The sequence below is a fragment of the Oryctolagus cuniculus genome, chromosome 18 (assembly GCF_051225735.1).
Source record: "Oryctolagus cuniculus isolate XC-2025 breed Fujian yellow rabbit chromosome 18, ASM5122573v1, whole genome shotgun sequence".
NCBI lineage: Eukaryota > Metazoa > Chordata > Mammalia > Lagomorpha > Leporidae > Oryctolagus > Oryctolagus cuniculus.
The window spans coordinates 13,613,674-13,632,006 of record NC_142884.1 but is presented as its reverse complement, the minus strand read 5'-3'; the positions used below and the strand labels follow the sequence as shown (position 1 = coordinate 13,632,006).

Sequence of the window (18,333 nt, the reverse complement as noted above, 5' to 3'; positions counted from 1 at the left end):
AGAGGGAGCAGGGAGAGGCCGCCCCGTCCCCCTCCCCAGCAGCCCGGAAGTGGAGGGGGGGACAACAGGTCCAACAGCTCCGAGGGAGGAGGGTGCCATCAGCGGGCCCCGCCCGCGGCCGCGGCACCGGGTCATCCGGGCCCCACCGGCCCCACCCGGGAGAATCCAGCATCACCACCTCCCACTCTGCCTCCAGCGCCCTCATTCCTGTCCCCTGGAGGGCCGGGTGGCTGTGGCTGCCTCCACAGGGGCCTCCCTCCTGCCCAGATCCTGGAGTCCCGAAGGGGAGATAGGAACGGAGATGGGGGCCTCTCCCCTCTAATAAGCCCTTTAGAAGGGCCCGGACCGGTTTGGGGAGCTGGCCAGAGGGAGAGGGTTGCCCTGATCTGAGTCGGAGACCCGCACAGAGAACAAGGTTAGTGTGCGGACCCCTTTGTTAGGGGTGGAGGGCAGAGGGCAGAGGTCTCAGCCCACACAGCTTTCCGCTTTGTGCAAAAACAGGAAAATCAAGGGATGTGAAAGGGGAGTCTGAGGTGTGGCTGCACGGTGGCCCAGTGCCACCCCCACAGCAGCCCCTCAGGGAAGGGCTTGCTCTCTCTCCATTTTAACGCTCGGGGAAACTGAGGCTGGGGTGGGGAGGAGCAACAGAATCCAAGGTCAACACAGGTGGGAAGTGCTGACCGGCTGCATTCTCGAGAAAACCTGTGCTCATCCCCTGTGCCTGCCCGGCTCCAGGCCCGGAAGTGCCTGGGAGATCACGGCCAGCGATAGCGCCGGCAGCCGGCTGGGGAGCGTGCCACGCAGCCAGTGCCGCCCACCTGTCCACCCACCCATCAGAGCATCGCAGCGCCCATTCCACAGAGGAGGAACGGGGGCTCGCGGGGGAAGGGGCTCGGAGGCGGGACCCTGCTGTAACCCCAGGAGAGGAGAAGTGTGTGTGCATGTGTGTGTGTGTGCGTGTGTGTGCGCACGCCCACGCATGCTTCTGTGAGCTAGAAACCCCCTCTTCCCGCCCCAGGACCTCTGCCGTGCCCAGCGTCCCCACTCTCCCCCCAGACATGATCCCAGCCCGAACCCCAAGGATCTCAGCCCAGAAACCCGGGGGACCCCCCCCAAACCAGGTGGGAGTCAGATTCACGGCCAAAAGAAACCAAGTATCTTTATTTCAGAAGCTCAAGGGGCTTGTGGGGGAGGTAGAAATGGGGAGGAGAGAGGTGGGGGGGTGACAGCTCTCCCCTCCCCCACCCTGGGCCCCTGACAGATGTGCTCAGGAAGGGGGGCTCTGGACCCCACACCGCATGTTGGCTGGCACGGCAAAATCTGCAGGTGAGAACCAGGGTGACACTGAAGGACCCTGCAGGGCCTGCACAACCCACAGACCCAGACCTGCGAGCCCTCCTCGCTTGGGGAATTAGGATTTTGACCCTGGGCCCCTCCTCCCTCAGACCCAGGGTCCAGGCCCCCAGCCCCTCCTCCCTCACACCCAGGGTCCAGGCCCCCAGCCCCTCCTCCCTCAGACCCAGGGGTCCAGGCCCCAGCCCCTCCTCCCTCAGACCCGGGGGTCCAGACCCAGCCCCTCCTCCCTCAGACCCAGGGTCCAGGCCCCCAGTGCCTCCTCCCTCAGGCCAAGTTCTGGACTGGTGTTTTACCTATCTGCTGAGGTTTGGGCAAATTTAGGTTGGCCATGACCTTTACAAACTCCTCACAGCTGAGGGTGAGCCGAGGGTTCAGAGTCCGCTCCTCCTCCACCGTGGACACCGTGAGCCCTAGTGGACGAGGGACGGGAAGGAAAGTCAGTGGGTCCAGTGCCTGGGGGCTCTGGGAACTACAGCTCCCAGGAGGCACTGGGGCGGCTCTCTCGCTGGCGACTAACAGGCTCTCCCTAGAACACTCCCGAGACTGCTTTTCCTGCTCGATGGGCACCATGGGAAATGTAGTTTCCCTGGTTCTTCAAGCCCTTGGAGGAAGTCCCAGGAAAACCCAGACGCTGTGGAATTCCAGGTGCACACAGACGCTGGGCGCTGGTCTTCCGGCCAGAGGAGCCTCTGCCACCTGTGGCCCGCGTGCCCTTCGAGCTTCACAGGGGTTCGCGGTCCCCTCTCAGTAGTCACGGGAGCCCCCACCCGCTCCAGCCCTCACCATGGTAGTCGTGCGCGGGGTAGATCAGACAGTCGCCCGGGAGCGTGAAGATCTTGTCGTGCACCGAGTGGTACAAGGTCTTAGCGCAGCCTGCGGAAAGGTCAGAGGTCAGAGGTCAGTGGTGGCGGGATGACGGCGCCGAGCTAACCGCCCTTCCTCATCTCCTGCCAATACCCCTTTGTCCCGGTAGAGGAGGGCGGGAACAGCATGCTAGGCAGGTGAAACAGCGTGAGGCTCAGCACGGCTGTGAATACCGTGAGGAAGAGACCCTGACGCACCGAGGAGCTGTGCCTTCACCCTGAGGGTGGCCAGACAGGCGTCAGGACAAGGAGGGCGGACCAGCAGGCAAGGGCCTGAGCACCGGAGACCCCCAAGGGGCCGTGGAGCCACAGTGCCGGCAGGAAGCTGAGTCCTGGTGGGGGCAGGCGCACACGTCTCCCACCTTCTGCCGCCCGTCTCTGCCTAAATCCTTCCGCTTCGTGGATAAATGGGAGCTTGGGAATCGCAGAGGGAAACCCCAGAGACGGAGAGCAAGAGGAAAGGGGGCGGGTGTGGCGGGGGCGTGGCTTCCCGCCGCGTCTGTTGGCCGCCACTCTGCTCTCGCGCGCGCACTTCACGGCTCCCCACGAGGCAGCCAAACCCTGAGGTTCGGAACCCAAACTCCAGGAAACCCCGAATCTACTGCCCGAATGTCCCACTGGCCCACTGCCTGTGACGCCCTGCAGCCCCAGATCCTGGATCTAAGGGCCGCACCACGCACTCCTCGGGCAGCACATCCTTAGGATCCTTAGGGCGTCCTCCCTCGGAAACCCCATGTGACTTCCAAGGCTGGGTCCAAAACACATCCGGGCTTCTGCCTGCATGTCTCCCCCTCTCTCTCTCCACCCCTCCACGGAAGTACACCCACCAGGTCAGGAAGGCGCTTGGTGGCCCTAGGGTGAGGACCCCTGGGAGGCCGCGAGTGGTACCTGGCCAGCCACGTGGGCGAGCCGCCCTAGCCGGCTCTCTGATGACTGTGGCTGCACAGCCCCGGGTCTAACTCTTCCCACACTTGGCAGCGAAACGCCTTAAACTAACACCGACCCCTCCCTAAAGATCTAACATCCGTTTGTCCCTTCTGGTTACTGGAAAACGTAGCATCCCGGCACCCACGCAGCTCCGCTAAGATCCCGGGGGCTGGAGCGCTCACCTTGCTGGAAGTCCGTCCGTCCACACCCGCGGATCAGCAGGGCGTCGCCAGTGAAGGCCATGCTGTGGTCATTCAGGACGAAGGTGACACAGCCTGGGGTGTGGCCAGGGCTGGCCCGAGTCTCCAAGGCCTAGCGGGGTGGCAGACACAGAGATGGTCACCAGCGAGCCTTGAAGTCCACCGGCCCCAGGGTCACATCGGCATCCGACTTGTTAGATTCCCAGGCTCCAACCCCGCCCCAGGGCAAGCTCCAAACGGATGAAAGAGTTAAATGCAAGAAAATCGAGCTGTGACAATGACAACACAAACATAACCCGGTAGCTAGTCTCAGCTAGAAGGACATTCACATGTGAGCCCAAAGCCACAAGTCACGGAGCAAAGATCAAGTGTGTGGCTTCTAACCAATCTCAAGTTTCCGAATGACAGCAATGCCACACGCCACGTGCGGAGGGAACCGACAGGCGGTGGAAATCTACCTGTAACACACAGGTACACACCACACCCCCCACACACAATCCACACTCACACACCATACACACATACACACACACACACACACACACCCCCCACACACACCATATACACACATACCCCACACATACATACACACCATACACACACACCCCACACACACCCACCACACACATACATACACACCACACATACCCCTCACACACACACCACACCACACCACACATATACCACATATACACACACACCACACCACACACCCCCATACACATACACCACACACACCCCCCACACACATACATACACACCACACATACCCCTCACACACACACCACACACACACACCACACCACACCACACATATACCACATATACACACACACCACACCACACACCCCCATACACATACACCACACACACATACCACACACCTCCATACACATACACTACACACACACACCCCACACACATACATACACACCACACATACCCCTCACACACATACCACACACACACACACACACACGCCCCCCACACCACTAAACTACACATATACCACACACACACACACCCCACACATATATACCACACTCACACATACACCACACACATACCACACACACACCACACCATTATACCACATACACACACACCACACACACCATACACCCCACACATACATACACACCATACACACACCACACACATACACACCATACACACACCACACACACAAACCCCACACACCACACCATACATACACCACACACCACACACACCATACACACACCACACACATACACACCATACACACACCACACACACAAACCCCACACACCACACCATACATACACCACACACCACACCATTATACCTCGCATATACCACACACATCCCACACATATATACCACACTCACACACACACCACACCATACCACACATATACCACATACACACACGCACCACATACCATACACACACACCACACATACACATACATACACATGCCCCCCCACAGACCCCACACACACATCACACACCCTCATACACACACACTACACACACACCATACACACCCACACCACACACACCCCCACACACACCCACACCACACAGCGGTCAATATTCTGAAGTCACTAACAGACCTTGAAGATCGCTGAGAAAAGACAAGCACAGGGATATAAACAGGACACTAAGGGCCAGCTGCAGTGATGTTGGCATAAGCGGTGATGATGTGGGGGCTGCGCTGCGGCGCTGTGGCGGGGCCGGCTAGCTTCTGCGTGTGGCGCTGGCATCCCACGTGGACACCGGGTCAAGTCCTGGCTGCTCCACTTTTATTGTTTTAGACTTCTTATTTTATTGTTTAGACTTTTCTGTGTTATCTTTTTACTATAAACCTTTTATTTTTATTCTTAAGTATAAAGCCCATATATATATATATGGAATATTCAAAATTTTCATGGAAAATGTCTGTTACCAGCAAACTATGCATGGATTTCAAAATTTTTACACCAAAATAAACTTCTCTTATTCCATTTTCCCAGGGACTTTCTGAAATATCTTTCAGAGGCCATGAGAAAATAGTGATAGATGTGTCCACATAATTGAACTTTATAATATTTTTTAAAGTCATAGTTAAGAGATAAAAGAAAAACCTCAGAGACAATGTTGGCCGTATGTATAACCAAGTCATATAAAGTGGCAACAGCCATAATATATAAATAGCTCCTACCATCAACAAGAACTCCCAAAAGAAAATGGGCAAAAGAAAAGAACAGGCGACTCAGGGAGGGGGACACAGATACAGTGGTCCCCAGATCCTCTGTGGGTGGGGGTCCCACACCCGAGCTCTAAATGACGACCGAGAGGGCCAGTAAGTGATTGATGGCGGCATCTGCAGCCTGGATCTGCAGGACTGACGGACGATTCACAGCCGGATGGTGCAGCAGGGCAGCAGGAGATGTCCTCACGCCACTGAGGACAACGTGACATTTAAAACTCATGCATGGTTTATTTCTGGAACTTTCCATTTAATATATTTGGGCCAAGGCTGACTGTGGGTAACTGAAATGGCAGAAAGCCAGATTGGGGGTGGGAGGGGACAACAACCGCAGTCAAACAGCAACAGGTGCACAGCGGGTTAGGCGCTAGCCCTTCTGTCAGATTGCTGGTTCAGGTCCCGGCTGCTCTGCTTCCAGCCCAGCTCCCTGCTGATGCGTTCGCGAAGCAGAAGACGGCCCAAGCACTTGGGCCCCTGCACCCATGTGGGAGACCTGGAAGAAGCACCTGGCTCCTGGCTTCGGATCTGTTCAGCTCCAGCCATTGTGGCCATCTGGGGAGTGAACCAGTGGATGGAAGACCTCTCTCTGTCTCTACCTCTCTCTGTAATTCTGTCTTTCAATAAATAAAGTAAATCTTAAAAAAAAAAAAAACACCTTTTTTAAAAAAAAAGATTTATGTGTTTGTCTGAAATCAGAGTTAGAAAGTGAGAGAGGGAGAGACAGAGAAATCTTCAACCCAGCTGCAATGGCCGATACTGGGCCAGGCCGAAGTCGGCAGCCAGGGGCTTCATCCGCTCCTGCGTGGGTGCAGGGGCCTGAGCACGCACGCGCCTGGGCCGTCACCGGCTGCCTTCCCAGGTGTGGCGGCAGGGAGCTGGATCAGAAGCGGAGCAGGGGCTGGCGCTGTGGCTCCGTTGGTTAAGCCGCAGCCCGAGACACCAGCACCCCAGATGAGAGCGGTTCGAGTCCCGGCTGCTCCACTTCCGATCTGGCTCCTTGCTCATGTGTGAGGGAAAGCAGCGGAAGGTGGCCCTCGGGGGAGGCCCGGACGGAGCTCCTGGCTCCTGGCTTCAGCCTGGATCAACCCTGGCCGTGGTGGCCGTGCAGGGAGCGAACCAGCCAATGGAAGAGCTCTCTCTCTGTCACTCTGCTTTTCAAATAAATCACATAAATCTTTCTTTAAAAAGTGTAAATTTCTAAAAATCTGTATTGCCAGCTTCACTTCCTTAAAGCAAACAAACAAAAACAGATTTGGCAACAGAGAGGACAACTCCTAAACACACGAACAGTGAACTTGAATTTCACCCTGGGCGCCCCCCTAAGAGAGCCACAGGCCCCGCCCTCCCCACTGCCGAGGGTCTCGCCTGGGCTCCCGGTTCCCCCAGAATGCAGAGGTAGAAGGGAAGTCAGACAGTCCAACCAACAGGCTGTGCGAGCTGCAGACGGTCCAACAGCAGCGAAGGCACAGACGGTCCAACAGCAGCGAAGGCAGGCAGGGCGCAGCTCTCCGGAAATCCACCCCCGCGGGGTCCACAGCAAACGCTTTTGGCCTGGACGTGGCCGGGTTTCAGGCACCGCTCTAACTGGCTTCACTTGCTTAATCCTTACAACACTCAAGAGGGACCAGCACTGGACCCATTTTCTGGATGAAGACACTGAGGCCCGAAGGGTACACTAGTTGCTCCAGGTGTCACAACACTCTGTTCCCCCTGGCCAGCCTCGGTGGGCATCTCACATGGGTGCTGGTTCGAGTCCCGGCTGCTCCACTTCCAATCCAGCTCCCTGCTAATGCACCTGGGAAAGCAGCGGAGGATGGCCCAAGTGCTTGGGCCCCTGACCCCATGTGGGAGACCCGGAAGAAGCTCCTGGCTCCTGGCTCTGGCCTGGCCCAGCCCTGGCTGTTGTGGCCAACTGGGGAGTGGACCAGCGGATAGAAGACCTTTCTCTCTGTCTCTCCCTCTCTCTCTAACTCTGCTTCTCAAATAAGTAAAATAAATGTTTCATTTAAAGTTGCTATTATTTTTCTGTAGTATCGTCCAGGAGGGGCGACAGGGTCTTCAGAATGGACGCCCCTGGGGGCAGGCGAGGGGCACCTCTGAGAGCAGAAACCCCAGGACGCTGCTTGGACTCCCCGCCCCCGACCAGGCTGGGGGCTGAGGGCTGGGGGTGCAGAGAGCAAGGCCCTGCCGCCAGCCTGGCTGACTTTGGATCCGCGCTCCTCCCCCGCGGCCAGGCTGGCCGAGGCCTGTGTGTGCTCGGCCTTCAGAATTCCTCCCCGAGGGGGCCGGGGTGGGGTGGGGGCACGATATTTGGTTCCGAAAATCCTTTGGGATAAATGACAGGAAGGGCCATGCTGTGATGCCCGCACCCCAGGTTGGGCGCTGGTTTGAGTCCCAGCTGCTCTGTCTGATCCGGCTCCCTGCCGATGTGCTGGGAGGCGGCAGCAGATGATGGCGGTTTGTCGGAAAGAGAGAAGCTACAGAAAAGCCACTTATGTGACCGCACGAGGAAAGCAAGGCCCGGCACACGGAGCCCGTGGGAGATTCTACGAGGCAGGCAGGGGGTCAGAGTCGGAGCCCAGGGCTCTCGGCGCACAAACCTGGCACAGTCCCGAACCTCCGCTGGGTCCCGGGCCACCACCTGCGGGGTTGGTGGGGGGGTGCCCTGGGACCCGAGCTCCCTGTGCCACCTGTTCTGGGGGAGGTGACACGGGTTTCTAAAGAGAGTACTTTTCCCTGAGGCTCTGCGGGAGCAAAACTGTTTTCATCACAGATTTCAAAAGCCCTTTGACCCCTCGTCCGGCCAGGAGCGCAGGGCGGTTTCCTAGAACATTCTACCACCTGCCCTGACCTGAAACGCACACACACACGCACTTCTCCCGACAAAGTTCCTCTCCCTTCCCACACATGACGTGTCTCCACGGCTGTTCTTTTCTTAATTATTAAATTTACTTATTTTAAATTTCTATTTGAAAAAGAGAGAGAGAGAGAGAAAAAATATCTTCAATCCACTGGTTCACTCCCCAAATGCCTGCAGCAGCCAGGGCTGGGCCAGGCCTCTGCCAGGAGCCTGGAGCTCCATCCAGGTCTCTCCCACTTGGGTGGCAGGGACCCAGGGACCCTCCCTCCCAGGGGCCCAGTAGCAGGCGCTGGAATGAGAGCTGGAGCCAGAATTGGAACCCAGGCACTCTGATATGGGCAGCGGGCGTCCCGGGAGGCGTCTTACCACTGGACCAAACTCCCGGCCCCCACAACTGCTCGCTCACGAAACGGCCCACCCACATCTAAATGGTGGCAGAGATCAGGCGATCCCGCAGTCTGCACTGCCCCCTGGTGGCAAGCGAGCTCTCGGCGTCTTTTCCGCTCGTGCCCAGAAATTCTTAGTCCTGGGGGAGTCAATCACCCGCGGTTCCTAGCTCCGAAGGCCAAGCTGTCACTGGCCCTAGCAGCTAAATGTCCTAAGCCTCCGTCGGCCAGATCCTCTTCTCCTGCTTTGTGGAAGAAAGCAAGGCGACTTGTTCTGTTTAGGGGACAGTGTGCTGAGAGCAGCTCGCAAGTGCGCCACAAACGAGCAAGGGGGTCCTGTGCTGTGTCCCACAGGAGAGCCGGCTGCAGTTCCGGTTGCTCCATTTCTGACCCAGCTCCCTACCGGGAAAGCAGCAGAAAACGGCCCGAGTGCTTGGGCGGCCCCGACCACCCGTGTGGGAGACCCAGAGGGAGCTCCAGGCTCCTGGCCTTGGCCTGGCCCAGCCCTGTCCCTTGCAGTCATTTGGGGAGTGAACCAGCAGGTGAAGGCCTCTCTCCTTCCTCTCCCTCTCTCTCTCCTCCCTCTCTCTCTCCTCCCTCTCTCCTCCCTCCCTCTCTCTCCCTCTCTCCTCCCTCCCTCCCTCTCCCTCTCTCCTCCCTCCCTCTCTCTCCCTCTCCCTCTCTCCTCCCTCCCTCTCTCTCCCTCTCCCTCTCTCCTCCCTCCCTCCCCCCCCCTCTAACTCTGCATTTCAAATAAATAAATAAATCTTTTTGTGTGCTGCGCCACAATGCTGGCCCCAATAAATAAATCTTAAAGAAAAAAAAAAAAGAAGAAGCAATGCATGGGTGGAGATGTATACTGTAGACATTCTCCACTTCGTGTGTACTCACAGTTTTTCATAGTAAAATGTTGGGGGAACAGAGACGGGCTCCACAATTCAAATATTAAATTCCAAATGGTGGGGGAAGGATAGAAGCCTCCCTGTGGGCCAGCTAAGGGCTGCCTGGGATGCGGCCGAGACAGACTGGCCCCTGCGACCACCACTCACGGGCAGGGAAACCGCTCCCCGGGCAGCGCCCCTCCCTCACGGGGCCAACGGGCAGATTTGCTTTCTCAACCGCACCCCGCTCACTCCGTACAATGAAGACTAGGCTCACCTTGAATGTGAAATGTCAAACCAGTCCCCAGAAACGGTTAGGGGCAGGTGTCCAGTCTAGCAGGATAGACCCACCCGCATAGCTGGGTTCCTGCCAGTGTAGACCTTGGGAAGCGGTGTTGATGGCTTAAGTGGCTGAGTCCCGGGATTGGGCTCCCGCCTCAGCCTGGCCCAGCCCCTGCTGCTGTGTGTGTTTGGGACAAAAACCAGCAGACGAGCGCTCTCTGCCTCTCAGAAAATAATTTTAAAACTTGCACAATATTGCAAATAACACTGTTTTTTGTTGATGTTATTTGTATTCTGTGTGTTTAAGTAGGAGAGTAGAACATAGGTCAAAATCATGAAAGAAGCTGTCACTTTAAAAAAATTGTCAGGGCGGGGGGTGGGGGACGGAGATCAGCGCTGTGGCTTCTCAACTAAGGCCGCTGCCTGCGGGCCGGCATCCCATATGGGTGCCAGTTTGACTCCCGACTGCTCCACTTCCGGCCCAGCTCCTTGCTAGTGCAGCAGCAGATGTCCCGAGTGCCGGGCCCCTGCCGTGCTCCTGGGAGACCCAGATGGAGTTCCAGGCCCTGGCTTTGGCCGGCCCGAGCCCCTGCTGACGTGACCATTTGGGGAGTGAACCAGTGGATGGAAGACCTCTCTCTCTGTTTTGCTTTTCCTGTGCCACTTTGCATTTCACATAAATAAAATGAATATTTTAAAACAAAATTGTTAGGGGAGGGAGGCATTAAGTCACCAGCAGAGACGCCTGCATCCCACAGGGAGCCTGGATCCGATACCGGGCTCCGGGTCCTGACTCCAGCTTCCGGGAGGCAGCAGTGGCGGCTCAGGAAATTGGGTCCCTGACTCCCCTACGAGGAACCCGGATTGAGTCCCCGGCTCCCGGCTTTGGCCGCAGCCCAGGCCCAGCTGTTGCAGCCGCTTCTGGAGTGAACCAGCAGGTGGTCGCTCTTTCTCTCTCTGCCTGCCTCTCAAATAAATTATTATTTAAAAACAAAACAAAACACTTGGCAGTTTCCATTAAAGTTAAACACGTTAACTAAGACCCAGCCAGCCTACTCCTTGGAATTCCGGGCAATGGACCAAGCCGAAGCCAGGAGCCTGGAACTCAATCCTGGCTTCCCACAAGGCTGGCAGCGGCCCAAGCACTTGGTTCATCTCCCGCTGCTTTCCCAGGTGCCTGAGCAGGGGCTGCGTCAGAAGTGGAGCAGCCGGGACTCAAATTAGCACCCCAATATCGGATGCCGGCACAGCGGGCAGTGGCTTAGCTCGCTTTGCCATAACAGCAGTCCATCTTTTTTTTTTTTTTTTAAATAATACATGTAGTTCATGAACTTTGTGAAGATCCACTGTAGGCATGATTTTTTAGCTTTGTAAAAAAATTTTTTTCAAAAATGTGTTGCTCCCAAATAAACTTACCTTTCTTTAATTTTTTAAAAATTATTTATCTGTGAGGCAGAGAGAGAGGGAGAGAGAGAGAGGGGGGCCTGGCTCTCATCTGCTGGTTCACTCCCCAAATGCCCACAAGGACCAGGGGGTTAGCAGGACGCTGGATTATGGGAAGTAGAGCTGGCGCTCACACCCGGGTACCCAGGTGTGGATGCAGGCATTCTAAACACCCGCCCCTCCAAAGATGTGTAAAGAACTCAGACCAAAAAAAAAAAACAACCAAGCCGTGCCCTGAGTAAGCAGGAAGACACGACAGGAAGTGCTGCCCCTCAGGGCCGGGACCTCCCCGCGCTGCCAGGGCACTGAGTGGTGTGGCTACACCGGAAACCAGCTGGGCAGTTTTGCAAATGCAGAATCACGTGACCCAGCCGCCCGGCCCCTGGACACGTACCCAGCCGAAATGGAGAGAGCCATTCACTAAGGCCTGCACGTGCACAGTGACCAAAGCGTCTGCCCCAAGTGGGCGCGGTCCACTGGTCTGTGAGCGGAGGGGTGGGCACAAGCAGCGGCGCATCCACCCACGCACGGAGCACCGTCCAGCGACGGGGAAGCCGGGCCCTCGGCACGACACGCAGCAGCAGTCCCGACCACACCAGGCTAGTGATAGAAGCCACTCACGGGAGACCCCGTATTGTAGGACTCCATTACTACGAAATGTCCAGAGGCAGCAAAGCCAGAGACAGAAAGTAGACGAGAAACTGCCCCGGCCGCTGAGGGTGCCGGGAGAGGCTGGCGTCGGGGCTGGGGGCTGTGCGGTTCCTTGGTTCCTTGGTTCCTTGGTTCCTTGGTTCCTCTCTCTCTCTCTCTCTCTCTTTTCTTTCTTTCTTTCTTTCTTTCTTTCTTTCTTTCTTTCTTTCTTTCTTTCTTTCTTTCTATCTTTCTTCCTTCCTTCCTTCCTTCCCTTCCCTCCCTTCCCTCCCTTCCCTCCCTTCCCTCCCTTCCCTCCCTTCCCTCCCTTCCCTCCCTTCCCTCCCTTCCCTCCCTTCCCTCCCTTCCCTCCCTTCCTTTCTTTCTTTCTTTCTTTCTTTCTTTCTTTCTTTCTTTCTTTCTTTCTTTCTTTCTTTCTTTCTTTCTTTCTTTCTTTCTTTCTTTCTTTCTTTCTTTCTTTCTTTCTTTCTTTCTTTCTTTCTTTCTTTCTTTCTTTCTTTCTTTCTTTCTTTCTTTCTTTCTTTCTTTCTTTCTTTCTTTCTTTCTTTCTTTCTTCCTTTCTACAGGCAGAGTGGACAGTATGAGAGACAGAGAGAAAGGTCTTCCTTTGCCGTTGGTTCACCCTCCAATGGCCACCGCGGCTGGCGCACCGCGCTGATCCGATGGCAGGAGCCAGGTGCTTTTCCTGGTCTCCCATGGGGTGCAGGGCCCAAGCACCTGGGCCATCCTCCACTACACTCCCTGGCCACAGCAGAGAGCTGGCCTGGAAGAGGGGCAACCGGGACAGAATCTGGCGCCCCGACCGGGACTGGAACCTGGTGTGCCGGCGCTGCTAGGCAGAGGATTAGCCTAGTGAGCCGCGGCGCCGGCCTGTGTGGTTTCTTTGTGGAGGAATGAAAATCCTCTAAAATTAATTTAGTGGGGCCGGCGTCGCCGTGCAGGGGGCGGGGGGGGGGGGGGAGCTGCCACCAGCAACGCTGCCATCAGAGCAGCAGTTGGGGTCCCGGCTGCTCCACGTCCCATCCAGCTCCTTGCTAAAGGCCTGGGAAAGCAGTGGGGGATGGCCCCAGTGCTCGGGCCGCTGCTCCAACTGCTGTGGCCATGTGGGGTGAACCAACGGATGGAAGGTCTCTCTGTCTCTCTGTCTCTTTCCCTCTCTCACCCTGCCTTTCAAATGAATAAATCTTTACAAATAAAATGAGAGCACACAACTGTGAATACACTAAAGTGGAACTGTGTATTTTAAAGGGGTGAGCTGCATGGTGTAGCGCTTCTACTAATACAGCTATTAAAAAAAGAAAAAAACTGGCCAGCGCCGTGGCTCAGTAGGTTAATCCTCCGCCTTGCGGCGCCGGCACACCGGGTTCTAGTCCCGGTCGGAGCGCCGGATTCTGTCCCGATTGCCCCTCTTCCAGGCCAGCTCTCTGCTGTGGCCCGGGAGTGCAGTGGAGGATGGCCCAAGTGCTTGGGCCCTGCACCCCATGGGAGACCAGGAGAAGTACCTGGCTCCTGGCTTCGGATCAGCCCAGCTCCGGCCGTTGTGGCCATTTAGGGAATGAACCTGCACATGGAAGACCTCCTCTCTCTCTCTTTGCATCTGCTTCTCTGTAACTCTGCCTTGCAAATAAATAATCATAAAAACCCACCATAGCCAAATGCACTACACTGAACCCTCCCACACTTACTCACTGAAAACTCACACACCCAGTTGGACAAAGAGCTGGTCTTGACCTAAACCCCCTACCCTTTCTAATCCTGCCAGAGCGCCTCTCGGATTGGATCTGCTTGTGGGCACCTGACACGCCTGGCATCGGGGCAGGCCAGCGACCTCAGCTTCTGCAAGAGGGACTGAGAGAAAGTCTGTAACTATTTGTAGCTAAACCCCTGACCCCACAGGAAGCTCTGATTTCTGCTACATGTTGCCACCTAAACAAACTGTCCCTGTCTAGCAGAACCCACCAAGGTCAAGGCTGAGACCTTACCCGGTCACCTGCCACCTTCTGTCCCCAAGGCCAGCTCTGGTCAGAAAAGGAGCCATGGCTGCTGCCTGCCTCCCTGAGCGTGCACACTCCCGAGTACCCCCTGCACGCTGCTGGGTGGGGGGTCCTGCTGGTGAGCCCGCCCGCTGGTCAGGAACCTTCACGGCCCGCCCGAGTGAGGCAGGAGCAGGGCTGGGGCTAAGGAGAGGCTCCCTTGAGAGGCCACCCCTGCAGGTGCAGGACCCTCAGACCTGTGCCCCTTCAATGCTGCACCTGCAGCCTCACTCCCCCACCCCAGCCCTGGCCCCGGGCAGAGGGACGTCCTAGCTCAACCAGCGGCTCTGAAGACAGGCCTGGGTTGCCCTCAGGCAACTTTTATGGAGATGCCAGGCCCAGGGTGCTGCCCCAAAGACTTAGTCAACGCTGTTGACTTAAGGGGCTCGGCCAGAGACAACGCCTGCCCGCCCCAGGGGCCCTGCTGGGCGTGTCGTGCCCGCCTCCCAGAGACACGAGCTCAAGGGTCAGGAAGCCAGGTCCCCCCCCCCCAAGTTCAAGGAGTCCAGGCCACCACCCCCGCAGGAAGCCAGCACCCAACTCACAAAGCGTCCAAAGCGGATGGCATCGCCCTCCTCGATGTGCAAGTCAGCCTGGGCCCCGCTGAGGCGGGAGATGACCGACCGGCAGCCGGGCAGCAGGGAGCGCAGCAGCCCTGAGCCTGTGATGTGGTCAGCGTGGCAGTGGGTGTTCACTGTGAGGGGCGGGAGGGCAGGCCCAGGAGGGCACGTCAGCACCCGGGGGGCCAGGCCCAGCCCCTCCTCCCCACACCCGGGGGTACAGGCCCCCAGCCCCTCCTCCCCACACCTGGGGGTACAGGCCCCAGCCCCTCCTGCCTCAGACCCAGGGTCCAGGCCCCCAGCCCCTCCTGCCTCAGACCTAGGATCCAGGCCCCCAGCTCCTCCTCCCTCACACCCAGGGTCCAGGCCCCCAGCTCCTCCTCCCTCAGACCCAGGGGTCCAGGCCCCCAGCCCCTCCTCCCTCAGACCCAGGGGTCCAGGCCCCCAGCCCCTCCTCCCTCAGACCCAGGGCTCCAGGCCCCCAGCCCCTCCTCCCTCAGACCCAGGGTCCAGGCCCCCAGCCCCTCCTCCCTCAGACCCAGGGTCCAGGCCCCAGCCCCTCCTCCCCCACACCCAGGGGTACAGGCCCCCAGCCCCTCCTCCCTCAGACCCAGGGTCCAGGCCCCAGCCCCTCCTCCCCCACACCCAGGGGTACAGGCCCCCAGCCCCTCCTCCCTCAGACCCAGGGTCCAGGCCCCCAGCCCTTCCTCCCTCACACCCAGGGGTCCAGGCCCCCAGCCCCTCCTCCCTCACACCCAGGGTCCAGGCCCTCAGCCCCCCTCCCTCAGACCCAGGGTCCAGGCCCCCAGACCCTCCTCCCTCAGACCCAGGGTCCAGGCCCCCAGCCCCCCTCCCTCAGACCCAGGGTCCAGGCCCCCAGCCCCCCTCCCTCAGACCCAGGGCTCCAGGCCCCCAGCCCCTCCTCACTCACACCCAGGGGTCCAGGCCCCCAGCCCCTCCTCCCCACTCCCAGGGTCCAGGCCCTCAGCCCCTCCTCCCTAACCCTAACCATAACCCCAGCCCCTCCTCCCCCACACCTAGGGGTCCAGGCCCCACCCTCCTCCCCACTCCCAGGGGGCCAGGCCCTCAGCCCCTCCTCCCTAACCCTAACCCTAACCCCAACCACAGCCCCTCCTCCCCAGACCCACAGTTTCAGGCCCCCAGCCCCTCCTTCCCCAGACCCAGGGGTCCCAACCCCCCACTCCACTTCCCCAAGACCCAGGGGTCCCAGCCCCCCACTCCACTTCCCCAAGACCCAGGGGTCCCATCCCCCCACCCCGCCTCCTTTAGACCCAGGGTCCCATCCCCCCGGCCTCCTCCCCCAGACCCAGGGGTCCAAGGCGCCAGCCTCCCGGCCATCGACGCTCGCGGAGCACTGACCAGCGTACAGCAGCCGCAGCCCCAGCTCCTTGACCAGCTGGGCATCCCGAGGCGCCGTCTCCAGAACCGGGTCGATCAGGACCGCCTCGCGGGACTCCCTGTCTCCCAGCAGGTACGTGTAGGTGCAGCTCTTGGGCTCAAACATCTGGACGGGGGGTGGGGGGCACAGATGAGCGCGCACAACCCGCCCCCCGCCCCCCGCGGGCCTCCTCCCCAGACCACAGCGCGGCCTCCCTGCCGCGCCACCTCCCTCTGTCAGAACCGGGAAGTGCCCGCTTCCTAGCCCCGAGCCAAGACCCCCAGCGCCCTCGCTCGTCCGGGACTCGGGGTCCGGCCCCAAGCACAGGGGGCCCCCAGACCCCCGCCCCGTGAACGGGACCCTGGAATGCAGCCCCTCCCGCCGCCCGGGGCTCGGGCCACCCCGCACCTGCCGCAGGAGGACGGGGGCTCCGGCCCCGCTGCGCTGGCTCAGCTGCCGCCCGGCGACCCTCAGTGCCGCGCTCGCCATCGCGCCCGCGCCCGGGTCCTGACTGGGACGAGACCCGGCGCCCGCCCGAGCCGCGCGCAGCCGGGCTGACCCCGAGGAGGGGCGGCGCCGGGGCGGATCTGGGGCGGGGCCTGCCTTAAAGGGGCCTCGGCCAGCGGCGGAGGGCGGAGCTCGGCGAAGCGGATCCGGCTGAAGGCAACCAGCGACGCGGGGTTCACCCTGACTCCCCGTAGACGCAGAGAGCAGAGACACCAAAGAGCGAGGGAGCCTCTCAGAGGCACAGAGGTGCTCCTTTAAGGAGAGACAGGCAGAGGCACCAATGCGCTCAGCAAGCGAGCCATTTTATAGGACAAGCAGGTGGCGGGGTGGGCATTGCTAACAAGATGTTAGGACAGGTGTTTGGCCTACAGGCGCAGACACCCGCATCCACAGAGTCCCTGCTCCGGTTAAATGTTAGGTCAAGCCACTTTCCCCCCAGCCCTTTCTCTCCCTGTGTCTGCGCTGCTCTGTGGGCCCCGCTCCCTAGCAGGTGCCAGGCCGGCCAACCCCACTGCGCTGACTCCCGGTGGACCCCAGGAGCGCTGACAGAGGGGACTCAGAGGCCTGTAAGGGACAGCAGCATTGGCACAGACTCTGCAAAGACAGTCACAAACACACACCTGGGGATTCTAGAAGATTCTGAGAGGGGGATGTGTGGGAGTGGAGAGCAGCAAGGCCCAGGTACAGGGTCTTTGAGCCTCAAGGACGTGGAGGAAGCTCACACAGACCATGCGCATAACAGCAAAGGCTTCCTACAGGAAGGGAAAGTACACTTCTTAAGAGAGAAGTGGGCCGGCATCCCATCTGAGCACAGGTTCGAGTCCCAGCTGCTCCACTTCCGTGCCAGCTCTCTGCTGTGGCCTGGGAAAGCACCAGCAGATGGCCCAGGTCCTTGGCCCTGCACCCATGTAAGAAACCAGGAAGAAGCTCCTGGCTTCAGTCATTGGGGCCATCTAGGGGAATGAACCAGTGGATGGAAGTTCGCTCTTTCTCTCCCTCTCTCTGTAATTCTTCTTTTTTTTTTTTTTTTTTTTTTTGACAGGCAGAGTGGACAGTGAGAGAGAGAGACAGAGAGAAAAGTCTTCCTTTTTGCCATTGGTTCACCCTCCAATGGCCGCTTCGGCTGGTGTGCTACGGCCGGCGCACCGCGCTGATCCAATGGCAGGAACCAGGTACTTATCCTGGTCTCCCATGGGGTGCAGGGCCCAAGCACTTGGGCCATCCTCCACTGCACTCCCTGGCCACAGCAGAGAGCTGGCCTGGAAGAGGGGCAACCGGGACAGAATCCGGCGCCCTGACCGGGACTAGAACCCGGTGTGCCGGCGCCGCAAGGCGGAGGATTAGCCTAGTGAGCAGCGCTGGCCTGTAATTCTTTCAAATAAATAAATAAATCTTTAAAACACACACACACAGAGAGAGAGAGAGAGAGAGAAAGAAAGAGAGAGAGAGTAGAAGTGGGCCAAGAACCAAAGCTCAGAAGGAGGCCCCAGAGACACCCGGAGCTGTGATTGTCCAGGAGTTGGTTTGGGGTGGGAGGCTCTTAGTGTGGCTTGGAAACCACCTGTTGTGTAGACCGTCTGGCCACTGTCATATCTGTAGACAGCTGCCAAGCGAAAGCTTCACAGACGTGCAGTCTGCTACACTTGCAACTCCTTTCTTAACTTCAAGTAGCCTTTCTCTGGAGGATAAGGGAGGCCGAGCTGGAGAAACGGGGACACAACTCGCTGTTCTCAGCTTCCCCAGTTAACCCT

The 18,333-nt window shown here is 58.6% G+C and overlaps 1 protein-coding gene across 1 annotated transcript; it reads right to left on the bottom strand.

The window, feature by feature from the left end:
• Positions 1-1,133: 1,133 nt before the first annotated feature.
• On the bottom strand, positions 1,134-16,603 carry ETHE1 (ETHE1 persulfide dioxygenase). The gene is made up of 7 exons (XM_070062143.2): positions 16,484-16,603; positions 16,057-16,201; positions 14,662-14,810; positions 3,329-3,458; positions 2,140-2,229; positions 1,650-1,766; positions 1,134-1,320 (listed from the first exon to the last, which is right to left on the bottom strand). Exons 1-7 carry the CDS (start codon positions 16,562-16,564, stop codon positions 1,268-1,270), a joined length of 765 nt encoding a protein of 254 aa, XP_069918244.1. The 5' UTR covers positions 16,565-16,603; the 3' UTR covers positions 1,134-1,267.
• Positions 16,604-18,333: the final 1,730 nt, after the last annotated feature.

What these genes read in the sequence shown, in the direction of transcription:
- ETHE1 (XM_070062143.2), bottom strand. Translation starts at nt 16,564, where the DNA reads ATGGCGAGCGCGGCACTGAGGGTCGCCGGGCGGCAGCTGAGCCAGCGC. An exon ending in CCCCGCGCACGACTACCATG is followed by an intron (nt 1,767 to 2,139) that starts GTGAGGGCTGGA and finishes CTCGTCCACTAG; the next exon opens with GGCTCACGGTGTCCACGGTG. An exon ending in GCCCAAACCTCAGCAGATAG is followed by an intron (nt 1,321 to 1,649) that starts GTAAAACACCAG and finishes TCTCACCTGCAG; the next exon opens with ATTTTGCCGTGCCAGCCAAC.